At 44.5% G+C, this 15,885-nt stretch overlaps 1 protein-coding gene across 1 annotated transcript in view; it reads left to right on the forward strand.

The window, feature by feature from the left end:
* Positions 1–15,885, forward strand: part of dlg2 (discs, large homolog 2 (Drosophila)) — a 472,305-nt gene that overhangs the window by 383,606 nt on the left and 72,814 nt on the right. Inside the window, exon 14 of the mRNA XM_056284931.1 lies at positions 2,319–2,443. Coding sequence (XP_056140906.1) covers positions 2,319–2,443 — 125 coding nt within the window. The remainder of the gene's footprint in view (positions 1–2,318; positions 2,444–15,885) is intronic.

Here is a 15,885-nt window from a genome sequence, read left to right on the forward strand (position 1 = left end):
AAGAGGCAGTGTGATGAGAAGAGGCAGTGTGATGAGGAGAAGAGCAGTGTGATAAGGAGAAGAGGCAGTGTGATGAGGAGAAGAGGCAGTGTGATGAGGAGAAGAGGCAGTGTGATGAGGAGAAGAGGCAGTGTGATGAGGAGAAGAGGTTGTGTGATGAGGAGAAGAGGTTGTGTGATGAGGAGAAGAGGTTGTGTGATGAGGAGAAGAGGCAGTGTGATGAGGAGAAGAGGTTGTGTGATGAGGAGAAGAGGTTGTGTGATGAGGAGAAGAGGCAGTGTGATGAGGAGAAGAGGCAGTGTGATGAGGAGAAGAGGCAGTGTGATGAGGAGAAGAGGCAGTGTGATGAGGAGAAGAGGCAGTATGATGAGGAGAAGAGGCAGTGTGATGAGAAGAGGCAGTATGATGAGGAGAAGAGGCAGTATGATGAGGAGAAGGGGCAGTATGATGAGGAGAAGAGGCAAAGCAAGGCTAGCAGTGAAGGTCAATGCTACCAAGGGCAGAGCTGATTTTGGACAAAAAGGGAGGCTGCACTGGGACCTGTAAGAGATAAGCTTCGAAGAAGACAATGGCCGTACTCTATCCAAGCTCCTCAGAGGAGTCATGTATCTGTGCCCTCCATATTCATCTTCACATTGCCTAAAATCATTTTCTGTTGCCTCCGAGCCCAGGCGGTGTCTGGTCTTCTGGAGCGCTTTCCCTTGGGAGCTTGGCAGCGTTTTTGATTCACGGTTCCAGTCAGCGTGTTCCCGTCAGGGCATCGGTGCATTTCACAATCATGAAGAGCTGCTATTCCCATCACTTAGCAATTTAATCAAAGCATGACTCTCCTTTATGAGCCACCACAGAGGGGATTAGTCTGGCTGATCTGGCGAGGCCTGGCCTCTGTCCTGAAAGACGTGGCTTGCCGGGGAACGAATGCTGTTTCCTGCTTCCTGGATGTCGTGGAAACAACATAAAACAGTGGAATGATCCTTTAACCGTCACCTCAGCTTGTATGTCTCACTTGACAGTCCCTGGATCTTGGCTCTGACAAACCAGAGACGTGCCGTCAGGCGGCAGCAGCATGCCTAGTAGAAGTAGCGTGATGAATAGAGTCGTCCTAAAAACAGGTTTTTCACCGAGCCTGACTGACAATGTTGTTGTCATGCTACTGAACAAAAGAGAGTCGTCGTTATTGTGAAGTGTGTGACCTGAAAAAACAAACTTTATTTCTCACAGACACGTAGGCACATAGCTAGCACAGTAAATTGTAATTGGCTTCAGAGAACAGCATCCACACAGACATAAAAAGAAACAGACCAGTGCGGGAGATGTCTTCAATGCAGCTTAAAGTCAATTATATGTCTGCTGTCCAGCGCAGCTAAAAAAAGCACAATTTAAAGGGACAGTTCACCCATCCTCCATTCATTATCCAAACCGCTCATCCTGCTGTCAGGGTCGCAGGGATGCTGGAGCCTATCCCAGCAGTCATTGGGCGGCGGGCGGGGAGACACCCTGGACAGGCCGCCAGGCCATCACAGAGCTGGACAGTTCCCCCCCAAATCAAAAATGCACGTTTTTCCTCTTACCTGTAGTTCTATTGACCCATTTAGATGGTTTTGGTTTGAGTTGCCGAGTTTTGGAGATATCGGCCGTAGAGATGTCGGCCTTCTCTCGAATACCATGGAACTGGATGGCACTCTGCTTGTGTTGCTCAAGGCGCCAAAAACCTACATTTAAAAAACTGAACAGCAATGTCTCCTCCCAGAAATCATGACCCGGTTCCTCAAGATAATCCACACACTTTGTTGTGAAGGGTTTCATGTAGGTGTAGTTCGGTTTAAGAAAATAGTTCCTGCATGAAACCCTTCACAACAAAGTGTGTGGATTATCTTGAGTAACCGGGTCATGATTTCTGGGAGGAGACATTGCTGTTCAGTTTTTTAAATGTAGGTTTTTGGCGCCTTGAGCAACACAAGCAGAGTGCCATCCAGTTCCATGGTATTCGAGAGAAGGCCGACATCTCTACGGCCGATATCTCCAAAACTCGGAAACTCACACCAAAACCATCTAAATGGGTCAATAGAACTACAGATAAGAGGAAAAACATTCATTTTTTGATTTTGGGGTGAACTGTCCCTTTAAGCTTTAAAATTAGAAATTACAAATCACAAAAATGTTAAATAGAACTCACAATAACATGTCTCCAGTCACAATACCTGTTTCCAAAATGTGCTTCAAATGTGCAGTTGAAAGGTAGGCACGGTGCACGTTGGCGCGCTATCAGTGCTGTCCACTAATTCACTGTTCTTTCCAACTAATGTCCACCGCCACAGGGTAACTCGGGGTTGGGCTTCAGCATCGCTGGCGGCACAGACAACCCCCACATCGGAGACGACCCTGGCATCTTCATCACTAAGATCATCCCCGGAGGTGCCGCAGCAGAAGATGGACGCCTGAGGTTAGTGCCCCCCAAACGTTCATACTCAGGGTTTACAACAAAAGCATGCTAGAGAGGGCTACAGATCTGGGCGTCCGAGTAGCGTGGCGGTCTATTCTGTTGCCTACCAACTTGGGGATCTCCGGTTTGAATCCCCGTGTTACCTCCGGCTTGGTCGGGCATCCCTACAGACACAATTGGCCATGTCTGTGGGTTGGAAGCCAGATGTGGGTATGTGTTCTGGTCGCTGCACTAGCGCCTCCTCTTGTCAGTCGGGGCACCTGTTCGGGGGAGAGGCGGAATTGTGAGGAATAGCGTGATCCTCCCACGCGCTATGTGCCCCTGGTGAAACTCCTCACTGTCCGGTGAAAAGAAGCGGCTGGTGACTCCACATGTATGGGAGAAGACATGTGGTAGTCTGCAGCCCTCCCTGGATCGGCAGACGGGGTGGAGCAGAGACCGGGACGGCTCGGAAGAGTGGGGTAGTCGGCCAGATACAATTGGGGAGAAAAGGGGGAGGGGGGTCCAAAAAAAAAAAAGATCAGAGAGGGAAATAGAATAATAAACAAGATGTGGCCTCCCCTAACGATAAGACAGAGAAGAGTTCCTTAAGAGAATGACTTAAAAAACCCACCCGTCATCCTTCCTGCCACATGTTGAGCTTGTTAGTATTCGTACTGAGACCTGTGGCATCACCAGCAACGTAAAGACAACTCGCACAAAAGCATTCAGACTGTGTCCTGAAGATTAAATCACTTTTATTCTTCGTTTTTCAGTTTAATTTCATCTGTTTCATGTCTGTGGTTGATATATTTGAAAACTAGCACAAACGTTTTCTAACAAAACATTGGCTATTTCATCTCAAATAATTACCAAATCCAGAGGTGTTGTCAATAAATAATCTCCAAAATAGCGAATGCCATGTGACATCATGCTCAGTCCGGCTGAGTGTCACCAGTCTGAGACCGGTGGTGCAATCTATTTTAGTGTTACTGTGTGCTTCACTGCATATACAAGCAGAAACAAAAGCCGTGGTCCACGTTGTTGCTGGAGAGCAGAAGCTTCTGGTCCTGCTTGATGTTACGGCACTTCAACAGAGATGAGGCTGTTGTGTTTTATTTGCTTCGTTTGGTGTAGTCATTAAGTCTGCAGCCCGAGAGTGTTATCATTTAGATTACACATGCTAGAAGGAGCACAGTCCATGTGGGCCATCAGCCCGGCACACTGCAGCAGCTACAGGCCAGGAATAAATCACCCAAAGCCCCAAGTTGATGGTCGCCGTCTGCAAGGTGGGCAGGAAGCCTAATGCATTATGGATGGGGGGAAAGTCTCATTTCTGTCAGAATGAAGGCTCGGTGGGTATTTGTTTATCTGTAAACACTGCCGTGGCCAGAGACAAACTTCCTGTTGCTGTGCTGGACACTCTGTCTGGGCAGCAGGCGTACTTAATGTATTGATTCTGTTAAAGTGACTGCACAGAGTAGTTAAAGGGGCAGTTAACTCATTTCAGATTTCAGGATCCAGTTAGTGGATGTGAGCAGTATTGCGCTGCATGTTAACAGTTTTGGTTTTGGGTTTTTTTCAAGTGTTTAACATCTTGAGTAAATGGTTTAAAGTCTTTGAAAAGTAAACACGTGATGCCAGTTTGGTAGTTTCACTTGGTACTAAAGGACTTCATAGATGTTTGGTGCATGTTTGAAACAAAATCCTGCAAAATACCTTCTGCTGGGGTTGTGTGTACTTGTATCTTAGTTCTCTATGCATGTGAAGTGGGTGTTTTTTAACAGCTCTTAGGTACACTATTATTGTTTTTGTGAAGCAGCCTTGTGCTTACACTGTAGGTGAAGTATAAAGATAGCCACAGTATCTTAGAAGCATTGTCTACTGGATGTTCACCATGAAGTGCAGAAACTAAGCCTATAGCCCCCCCCCCCAACTGTCTTTATTTGCTGGGGGTAGAGAAGACTGTTTTATTTGTGCCGTGGGTTCTTAAGTAATGACACCGTAGTCTAACTTGAAAGAGAATATTCTTTATCTATGTCTTTATACATGCTCCGTAATTCAGGTACGAACTAACTCTTAACCACCTTAATGGACCACCATCACTGCAAGTTACCCATATACGAGTTGTTCAACTCCAGCATGCAACAATAGTAAAACTTAAAGAGATTATAACCTTACAATTAGGTAAATTATTCTGTCAGGTGGCTTCATATGTCTTGGGGATCTTCTGGTGGTTTGTTGTTGAACTTGAGCTGGTGCCTCAGGTGATGGATTCTCAAGTCTGTGTTGAGGTTGTTCGTCAGTGTGAGGGCAGTTCATATTTGATGTTTGCTTACTTTTAATCTTCACCATGTATGACCTATACCATGTTTAACTTTATTTTACATTGCTTATATAAATGCTTAAAGTCCATGTGTAACAGAACAAAGGTAATGTTATAAGGTGTCTTCTCCAGGTGCACAAATAAAGGCCTATTGTTAACTGTTGGCCCCGCAACCCTGAGAGCAGGATAAGTGGTTCGGATAATGGATGGATGGCTGTTAACTGTTGGTTGATAGCAGAGGAATGTATGGGAGACTCTCTGAGTGTAGCAAGTCTGTACACACTAACTGGAGAAGTGGCCTTGGTGGGATGAGAGTTGGAAGACATGAGATAAGGAAGGGAAGAACAGACAACTGCCCTATAAGAGAGACTGCACTGTATTGATCGGGGCACATTCAAGCATCTGGGCTTGAGTGTGTCTGTTCATTGGACGTCTGTTAAAATCGTGTGACAATACTCTAAGAGATGTTTGTATTGCTCCTCATGTAATGTCAGAGTGGAATTAAATAATTGCCACGACAGTCAGCGTCAGCCCTCTGAGAAGATGGGCTCGCAACGATTCTGTCTCAGAACAGCACCATCTTTTGTCTGAATGGTGTATGACCTTGTTTGTATTTCACTGAGAACAGTTACCTTCTGTGCCCATGTGTTTGTTTTGTCTTTGAGCCTCACTTGGTTGCCAGTATGAAGTTCAGGTAGGTTCTGTGTTCCTCTTTCGGGAATAGAACTTCTGCTATGCTTTTTGCTGTTCCTTGAACCGCTTCACCTTCTCCCCCTTCATTGTTTTCAGCAGGTTCTCATGGATGGGTAGGTTTGATCTCAGGCGACATCCCATAAGGAGTTGTGCTGGTGACCTACCACACTCAAGCAGTGCTGTGCGGTACACGAGCAGGCTCTGGTATAATTCTGTTCCACGGTCCTTTGCCTTGTGCATCAGCCTCTTCACCACCTGGACTGACTTTTCCACTAAGCCATTGGACTGGGGTAGTGAGGACTTGATGTTGTGTACTCAAAGTTCCATTCTTCGGCAAAGTGTTGGAAACCCGCAATGGAAAATTACAGTCCATTGTCTATGAACACCTCGCTTGGCACACCATGTCTGGAGAATATGGTTTTCGTGGATGTTATCATGGCCTCTGCTCTTGGCGTGTGCAGTCTACTGACCTCTGGATACAGGGAATAGTAGTCTGTAACCACAATGTAGTCTTTCCCTTCAGAAACAAATAGTTCAGCACCTACTTTCTGATATGGTCTGTCTGGCACTGGGTGTGGCTATAGGCTCAGCAGGATTGCTTGCTTGATTTCAGGCATGTCGTGCAGTTTGACACACCATTTGCCACATCTTGATTGATCCGCAGCCAGTACATCACCTCACATGCTGTTACATGAAGAAACCTCACTGGATCTTCTTGAGCATTTCTTTTCGCAGTCTCCTCAGGATGACTATTTTACTTACCTTGTAGATGATGTTTTCCACCACTGACAGTTCCGCTCTGCAGTTCCATTACCCTCGATGTATGGTGAGCAGTCTTGCTTCATGCTGGGCCATCCATCTATGATGGTTTTTCTCAGTCTTCTTTGAGTTTCATCTGTTTGTCTCTGCTTTTATGAGCTCCATCGTCACATCTGTCATGGGCAGTGCACTTGTGATCATGTCCACATAAGCGTTCATGTCGTCATTCATCTTGGTGTTCGCCGGCTCTTTCAGGTCAACAACTCTGGACAACGTGTCGGCTGTGTGCATCAGCTTACTGGAGGTATACATCACATTCGGTGTGTAACATTGCAGCTGGATCATCCTTCTTTGGATTCTCCGTGGACAGTCATTGAGGAGGCTTTTGGAACAATGCAATCAGTGGCTTACGGTCGATTCCAACACTGATTGTCTGTCCTGACACGAACTGGTGGACTTTTTCACAGGCATATGTCATGCTGAGTAATTCCTTTTCAGTAAGTGCATATCGCGTCTCCGTGTCTGTCATGTAACGTGATGCATATGCGATCAGTTGCCAGTCATCATAGTTTTGCAGAACAACTCCAAGCCCACTCGTTGATGCATCTGATGAAATCTCGATGGGTCTTGCTGGGTCCTAAACCCTCAGAAATGGTTCTTCTAGGGGCGTCCAGGTGTGGTGGTCTATTTCATTGCCTACCAACACAGGGATCTCTGGTTCGAATCCCCGTGTTACCTCCGGCTTGGTCGGGCGTCCCTACAGACACAATTGGCCGTGTCTGCAGGTGGGAAGCCGGATGTGGGTATGTGTCCTGGTCACTGCACTAGCGCCTTCTCTGGTCGGTCAGGGCGCCTGTTCGGGAGGGAGGGGGAACTGGGGGAATAGCGTGATCCTCCCACATGCTACGTCCCCCTGGTGAAACTCCTCACTGTCAGGTGAAAAGAAGCAGCTGGTGACTCCACATGTATGGGAGGAGGCATGTGGTAGTCTGCAGCCCTCCCTGGATCAGCAGAGGGGGTGCAGAAAGCGACTGAGACAGCTCTAAAGAGTGGGGTAATTGGCCAGATACAATTGGGGAGAAAAGGGGGAAATATGCACAATGACAAGCGAGCTCACCCACTCAGTTGGCTCATCGATGGTTTCAGTCACTTTCAGGCTGTCCATCTTGTCCAACTCTGCTTTCAGCAGCTTTTGAAGAGCAAATGCCACTTTTCAGCATGGGTGTGTGACCAGCGGCACACTCTTAGCCACCCTGATTGTGTGTTCCCAGGAAGGCAGCCAGGACCCCGGAATAGATCATTGTATTCTTTCACAAGTTCATCATTCTACAATGATTCTACAATGAGCACTCTCTTCACTAGGTTCAGTCTCTGACAGGCAGATAAAGCTAGTATGGCCTGCACATTCTTTGGCACCACTATGAATGCAAGTGTATGCTCTCTGTCTTTGTGGGTCACTTTCACCATGCATTTTCCTTTCACGTGTATTGCTGCTCGCGGCACGGTGGCACAGTGGTTAGCGCGGTCGCCTCACAGCGAGAAGGTTCTGGGTTCGAGCCCCGGGGTAGTCCAACCTTGGTGGGTCATCCTGGGTCGTCTCCTGTGTGGAGTTTGCATGTTCTCCCCGGGTCTGTGTTGGTTTCCTCCGGGGGCTCCAGTTTTCTCCCACAGTCCAAAGACATGTAGGTCAGGTGAATCGGCCGTACTACATTGTCCCTAGGTGTTAATATGTGTGTGTGTGTGTGTGTGTGTGTATGACAGCCCTGTGTGATGGCCTGGCGGCCTGTCCAGGGTGTCTCCCCGCCTGCCACCCAAGGACTGCTGGGATAGGCTCCAGCATCCCTGCGACCCCGAGGGCAGGATAAGTGGGTCGGATGATGCTGATGGATGGATGTATCGCTGCTCCCGAGGATCCTTTTACCTTCACTTTGGTCTCATGTAGTTTAGGTCTGGGTCTAGTTTCCTTCAACTCGGTCTCTGATATCACCGCAGCTTGAGCTGCAGTATCCAGCTTCATTGCAATGATCCCTGATGTGTGCATCATTGACTTTCAGTGTCATTATTCTGTTTGTTTTCTGTCATTGCGTCCACATAGACTTCCTCGGTGGCGTTCTCGTCCGCTGTCGGGACTCTGCTTTGTTGGGTTTGACTTTTACGGCACGGGCCTCGTGCTTACTTTCGTTGCAGGTGTTAAATTTTTTTGCCATATGCTGGACATCTTTTGGGAGAATGCTGCGTGCCACATCAGCCACATGTCTTTGCTCGTCTGTCTGTTCACTGGTTTCATTCCATTTTGCACCTCAGGGTGGCGCTCTTCTTTTTGACTGCGCTGTGTGTCCTTTCTCACTGCATCCACGTTGCAGCTTTCACTGAACAGTTCTGTCGTTTGTGTTTTCAGTCTCTGCTGCGCTACACAGTGTTCTTGCTCTTCCCAGGTCCAGATCGTGCTCCTCAATAGCCTCTCCCTGAGACTACCATCTGGAGTCCCACACACACGTCTGTCCTTCATCAACAAGTCTGTCTCTTCACATGTCTTGCTTTCGTCGCTCAGCTCAGTCTCATGTTGATCAGCTGTCTCTCCCCTTTTCTGTACACGTGAAAAATCTGTGCCCCTCGAACGTCACCTTTCCTTTCTTTTCTCTTTGTTTTTTGGGACCCCCCCCCCTTTTTTTTCTCTCCCCAATTGTATCTGGCCAATTACCCCACTCTTCCAAACCGTCCTGGTCTCTGCTCCACCCCCTCTGCTGGTCCGGGGAGGGCTGCAGACTACCACATGTCTCCTCCCATACATGTGGAGTCACCAGCCGCTTCTTTTCACCTGACAGTGAGGAGTTTCACCAGGGGACGTAGCGCGTGGGAGGATCACGCTTATTCCCCCCAGTCCCCCCCCCTCTGAACATGTGCCCCGACCGACCAGAGGAGGCGCTAGTGCCGCAACCAGGACACATATTCACATCCGACTTCCCACCCCAATTATTTTGTCCAGCTTCATCTTGTACACATCAGCATCAAACGTGGTTATTATAAACCTCTAGCTCTTCATCACCCACAACATGTCAGTTATTATAAACCTCTAGCTCTTCATCACCCATAACATGTCAGTTATTATAAACCTCTAGCTCTTCATCACCCACAACATGTCAGTTATTATAAACCTCTAGCTCTTCATCACCCACATCATGTCAGTTATTATAAACCTCTAGCTCTTCATCACCCACATCATGTCGGTTATTATAAACCTCTAGCTCTTCATCACCCACATCATGTCAGTTATTATAAACCTCTAGCTCTTCATCACCCACATTATGTCAGTTATTATAAACCTCTAGCTCTTCATCACCCACATCAAGTTGGTTATTATAAACCTCTAGCTCTTCATCACCCACAACATGTCAGTTATTATAAACCTATAGCTCTTCATCACCCACAACATGTCAGTTATTATAAACCTCTAGCTCTTCATCACCCACAACATGTCAGTTATTATAAACCTCTAGCTCTTCATCACCCACAACATGTCAGTTATTATAAACCTCTAGCTCTTCATCACCCACAACATGTCAGTTATTATAAACCTCTAGCTCTTCATCACCCACATCATGTTGGTTATTATAAACCTCTAGCTCTTCATCACCCACATGTCAGTTATTATAAACCTCTAGCTCTTCATCACCCACATTATGTCAGTTATTATAAACCTCTAGCTCTTCATCACCCACATCATGTTGGTTATTATAAACCTCTAGCTCTTCATCACCCACAACATGTCAGTTATTATAAACCTCTAGCTCTTCATCACCCACAACATGTCAGTTATTATAAACCTCTAGCTCTTCATCACCCACAACATGTCAGTTATTATAAACCTCTAGCTCTTCATCACCCACATTATGTCAGTTATTATAAACCTCTAGCTCTTCATCACCCACAACATGTCAGTTATTATAAACCTCTAGCTCTTCATCACCCACAACATGTCGGTTATTATAAACCTCTAGCTCTTCATCACCCACAACATGTCAGTTATTATAAACCTCTAGCTCTTCATCACCCACAACATGTCAGTTATTATAAACCTCTAGCTCTTCATCACCCACAACATGTCAGTTATTATAAACCTCTAGCTCTTCATCACCCACAACATGTCAGTTATTATAAACCCCTAGCTCTTCATCACCCACAACATGTCGGTTATTATAAACCTCTAGCTCTTCATCACCCACAACATGTCAGTTATTATAAACCTCTAGCTCTTCATCACCCACAACATGTCAGTTATTATAAACCTCTAGCTCTTCATCACCCACAACATGTCAGTTATTATAAACCTCTAGCTCTTCATCACCCACAACATGTCAGTTATTATAAACCTCTAGCTCTTCATCACCCACATTATGTTGGTTATTATAAACCTCTAGCTCTTCATCACCCACAACATGTCAGTTATTATAAACCTCTAGCTCTTCATCACCCACATTATGTTGGTTATTATAAACCTCTAGCTCTTCATCACCCACAACATGTCAGTTATTATAAACCTCTAGCTCTTCGTCACCCACATTATGTTGGTTATTATAAACCTCTAGCTCTTCATCACCCACAACATGTCAGTTATTATAAACCTCTAGCTCTTCATCAACCACATTATGTTGGTTATTATAAACCTCTAGCTCTTCATCACCCACAACATGTCAGTTATTATACACTTCTAGCCCACAACATGTCAGTTATTATAAACCTCTAGCCCACAACATGTCAGTTATTATAAACCTCTAGCCCACGACATGTCAGTTATTATAAACCTCTAGACCACAACGTGTCAGTTATTATAAACCTCTAGCCCACAACATGTCGGTTATTATAAACCTCTAGCTCTTCATCACCCACAACATGTCAGTTATTATAAACCTCTAGCTCTTCATCACCCACAACATGTCAGTTATTATAAACCTCTAGCTCTTCATCACCCACAACATGTCAGTTATTATAAACCTCTAGCTCTTCATCACCCACAACATGTCAGTTATTATAAACCCCTAGCTCTTCATCACCCACAACATGTCGGTTATTATAAACCTCTAGCTCTTCATCAACCACAACATGTCAGTTATTATAAACCTCTAGCTCTTCATCACCCACAACATGTCAGTTATTATAAACCTCTAGCTCTTCATCACCCACAACATGTCAGTTATTATAAACCTCTAGCTCTTCATCACCCACAACATGTCAGTTATTATAAACCTCTAGCTCTTCATCACCCACATTATGTTGGTTATTATAAACCTCTAGCTCTTCATCACCCACAACATGTCAGTTATTATAAACCTCTAGCTCTTCATCACCCACATTATGTTGGTTATTATAAACCTCTAGCTCTTCAACACCCACAACATGTCAGTTATTATAAACCTCTAGCTCTTCGTCACCCACATTATGTTGGTTATTATAAACCTCTAGCTCTTCATCACCCACAACATGTCAGTTATTATAAACCTCTAGCTCTTCATCAACCACATTATGTTGGTTATTATAAACCTCTAGCTCTTCATCACCCACAACATGTCAGTTATTATACACTTCTAGCCCACAACATGTCAGTTATTATAAACCTCTAGCCCACAACATGTCAGTTATTATAAACCTCTAGCCCACGACATGTCAGTTATTATAAACCTCTAGACCACAACGTGTCAGTTATTATAAACCTCTAGCCCACAACATGTCAGTTATTATAAACCTCTAGCCCACAACATGTCAGTTATTATAAACCTCTAGCCCACAACATGTCATTTATTATACACTTCTAGCCCACAACATGTCAGTTATTATAAACCTCTATTTCACAACATGTCAGTTATTATAAACCTCTAGCCCACGACATGTCAGTTATTATAAACCTCTAGACCACAACATGTCAGTTATTATAAACCTCTAGCCCACAACATGTCAGTTATTATAAACCTCTAGACCACAACATGTCAGTTATTATAAACCTCTAGACCACAACGTGTCAGTTATTATAAACCTCTAGACTACATCATGTCAGTTATTATAAACCTCTATTTCACAACATGTCAGTTATTATACACTTCTAGACCACAACATGTCAGTTATTATAAACCTCTAGCCCACAGCATGTCAGTTATTATAAACCTCTAGACCACAACATGTCAGTTATTATAAACCTCTAGACCACAACGTGTCAGTTATTATAAACCTCTAGACTACAACATGTCAGTTATTATAAACCTCTAGCCCACAACATGTCAGTTATTATAAAGCTCTAGCCCACAACATGTCAGTTATTATAAACCTCTAGACCACAACATGTCAGTTATTATAAACCTCTAGACCACAACATGTCAGTTATTATAAACCTCTAGACCACAACATGTCAGTTATTATAAACCTCTAGACCACAACATGTCAGTTATTATAAACCTCTAGCCCACGACATGTCAGTTATTATAAACCTCTAGACCACAACATGTCAGTTATTATAAACCTCTAGACCACAACATGTCAGTTATTATAAACCTCTATTTCACAACATGTCAGTTATTATAAACCTCTAGCCCACAACATGTCAGTTATTATAAACCTCTAGACCACAACATGTCAGTTATTATAAACCTCTAGACCACAACATGTCAGTTATTATAAACCTCTATTTCACAACATGTCAGTTATTATAAACCTCTAGCCCACGACATGTCAGTTATTATAAACCTCTATTTCACAACATGTCAGTTAATATAAACCTCTAGCCCACGACATGTCAGTTATTATAAACCTCTATTTCACGACATGTCAGTTATTATAAACCTCTAGCCCACGACATGTCAGTTATTATAAACCTCTAGCCCACAACATGTCAGTTATTATAAACCTCTAGACTACAACATGTCAGTTATTATAAACCTCTAGCCCACAACATGTCAGTTATTATAAACCTCTAGACCACAACATGTCAGTTATTATAAACCTCTAGCCCACGACATGTCAGTTATTTTAAACCTCTAGCCCACAACATGTCAGTTATTATAAACCTCTAGACCACAACATGTCAGTTATTATAAACCTCTAGCCCACGACATGTCAGTTATTATAAACCTCTAGCCCACGACATGTCAGTTATTATAAACCTCTAGCCCACGACATGTCAGTTATTATAAACCTCTAGACCACAACGTGTCAGTTATTATAAACCTCTAGACCACAACATGTCAGTTATTATAAACCTCTGGCCCACAACATGTCAGTTATTATAAACCTCTAGCCCACAACATGTCAGTTATTATACACTTCTAGCCCACAACATGTCAGTTATTATAAACCTCTAGCCCACAACATGTCAGTTATTATAAACCTCTAGCCCACGACATGTCAGTTATTATAAACCTCTAGCCCACAACATGTCAGTTATTATAAACCTCTAGCCCACAACGTGTCAGTTATTATAAACCTCTAGACCACAACATGTCAGTTATTATAAACCTCTAGCTCTTCATCACCCACATGTCAGTTATTATAAACCTCTAGCTCTTCATCACCCACATGTCAGTTATTATAAACCTCTAGCCCACAACATGTCAGTTATTATACACTTCTAGCCCACAACATGTCAGTTATTATAAACCTCTAGCTCTTCATCACCCACATCATGTCAGTTATTATAAACCTCTAGCTCTTCATCACCCACATGATGTCAGTTATTATAAACCTCTAGCCCACGACATGTCAGTTATTATAAACCTCTAGCCCACGACATGTCAGTTATTATACACTTCTAGCCCACGACATGTCAGTTATTATAAACCTCTAGACCACAACATGTCAGTTATTATAAACCTCTAGCCCACAACGTGTCAGTTATTATAAACCTCTATTTCACAACATGTCAGTTATTATAAACCTCTAGCCCACAACATGTCAGTTATTATAAACCTCTAGCCCACAACATGTCAGTTATTATACACTTCTAGCCCACGACATGTCAGTTATTATAAACCTCTAGCCCACGACATCTCAGAACGCCGACACTTTCATTTTTCACTCCTCTCGTCAGTGCTGATTGCAGCCAGGTATTACTGAAGACGTTGCCCCAATCTCCAGTTTTCAGCCAGGTTACCTGTCAACTGAAGGTTGGGCGGTGGATGTAATCCTTCCATTTCACTTCATTAGGCCCTCTTTCTTTCAGGGTAAGTAGGCACAAGCTGCCCTCTGCTGACTTGTAGGTGAATATCGGATTAATTTGCTGGGTGGTTCTGTTGCTAGTCTAATCCAACAGTGTGGCTAGTCTTCATCACAATTTATAAATTCGTCTTTTCTCTTCCTCTCCTGACACCACATTTTATTTGTACTGTGGCTTCTTCAGTAGTGACACTGTAGTCTAACTGGATAGAGAATATTCTTTATCTACATTACTTCAAGGCAGCATGGTGGCTAGCACGGTCGCCTCACAGCAAGAAGGTCCTGGGTTCGAGCCCCGGGGTAGTCCACCCCCCTTGGGGGTCATCCTGGGTCGTCCTCTGTGTGGAGTTTGCATGTTGTCCCCGTGTCTGCGTGGGTTTCCTCCGGGGGCTCCGGTTTCCTCCCACAGTCCAAAGACATGTAGGTCAGGTGACTCACCCGTACTAAATTGTCCGTAGGTGTGAATGTGTGTGTCGGCCCTGTGATAGACTGGTGGCCTGTCCAGGGTGTCTCTCTGCCAGGGGCAGCTGGTCAGTACAGGGTGCTGGGGTGCCGCCCCCTTCAAATATCAAGAGATGAAAATCTACTTAAAACATGTTAAATATAAGTAGTTGTATAATGCAAATAATGATGAAATCAAAGTGTTGTCAGTCTGTGAGCGCCTGTCAGCAGCATCAAATACTGGTTCAAATGGTGTTTGGTTGGTTTCTGTCTGAATACATATACTTCCTGTCTGAATACATATACTTCCTGTCTGAATACATATACTTCCTGTCTGAATACATATACTTCCTGGGTGAGGGGCGCCGGCCAAACCATACCTTATGTAAGCCCTCAAACTTGTGGCGAGCAGGTGACCTGAGGCTGCTGTCTGATTGGCTTCTTCAGATTTTCCAGGGGGCGCTGTTCTGTGCTGCCCCAGACACCCCCACTTTTATTGGCAGTGAATTGGTATTGTTTTAATGTTTTTGATCTAATGTGATTGGACAATTCTCGTGGCTGTCAATCATGTTCACACCCACCATGACGCCTCATCTCAACTGTCAATCATCCACCGTCTACCAACCCTGATAAAATCTATAGGCTACATGGTCCTTCTTAATAACTCTGTGACTGTGTGGACAGTGAAGCAGCTGTCAGGTGGGCTGCACCAAGGTACATTGTGCCCCCCAAAAACTTTTAGCACCCGCCGCCACTGCTCCCCACCTCCAGCATCCCGCAACCCCGATTGGAATCAGCGACTTGGATGATGGATGATGGATGTTACTTCAGTTAGTCTCGTGTTTACAGGAGACAGGGTCTGTACACGAGCCGTCCACCCAACACACACCGACCGACAAACCCCTCCATGCATGCGCCACCGGATAAGTGTACAAATGAGAATAGGCAAATCGCTATTTGCTCTTATTACAAAAACATGAGCACATTGCTTTCTGGGTAATGGAGTAGTTTATGGAGCTCAAAGCCTGTTCTGGAGTAAAAGGCACCA

This window comes from Lampris incognitus, chromosome 8 (genome assembly GCF_029633865.1).
Source record: "Lampris incognitus isolate fLamInc1 chromosome 8, fLamInc1.hap2, whole genome shotgun sequence".
Classification (NCBI taxonomy): domain Eukaryota; kingdom Metazoa; phylum Chordata; class Actinopteri; order Lampriformes; family Lampridae; genus Lampris; species Lampris incognitus.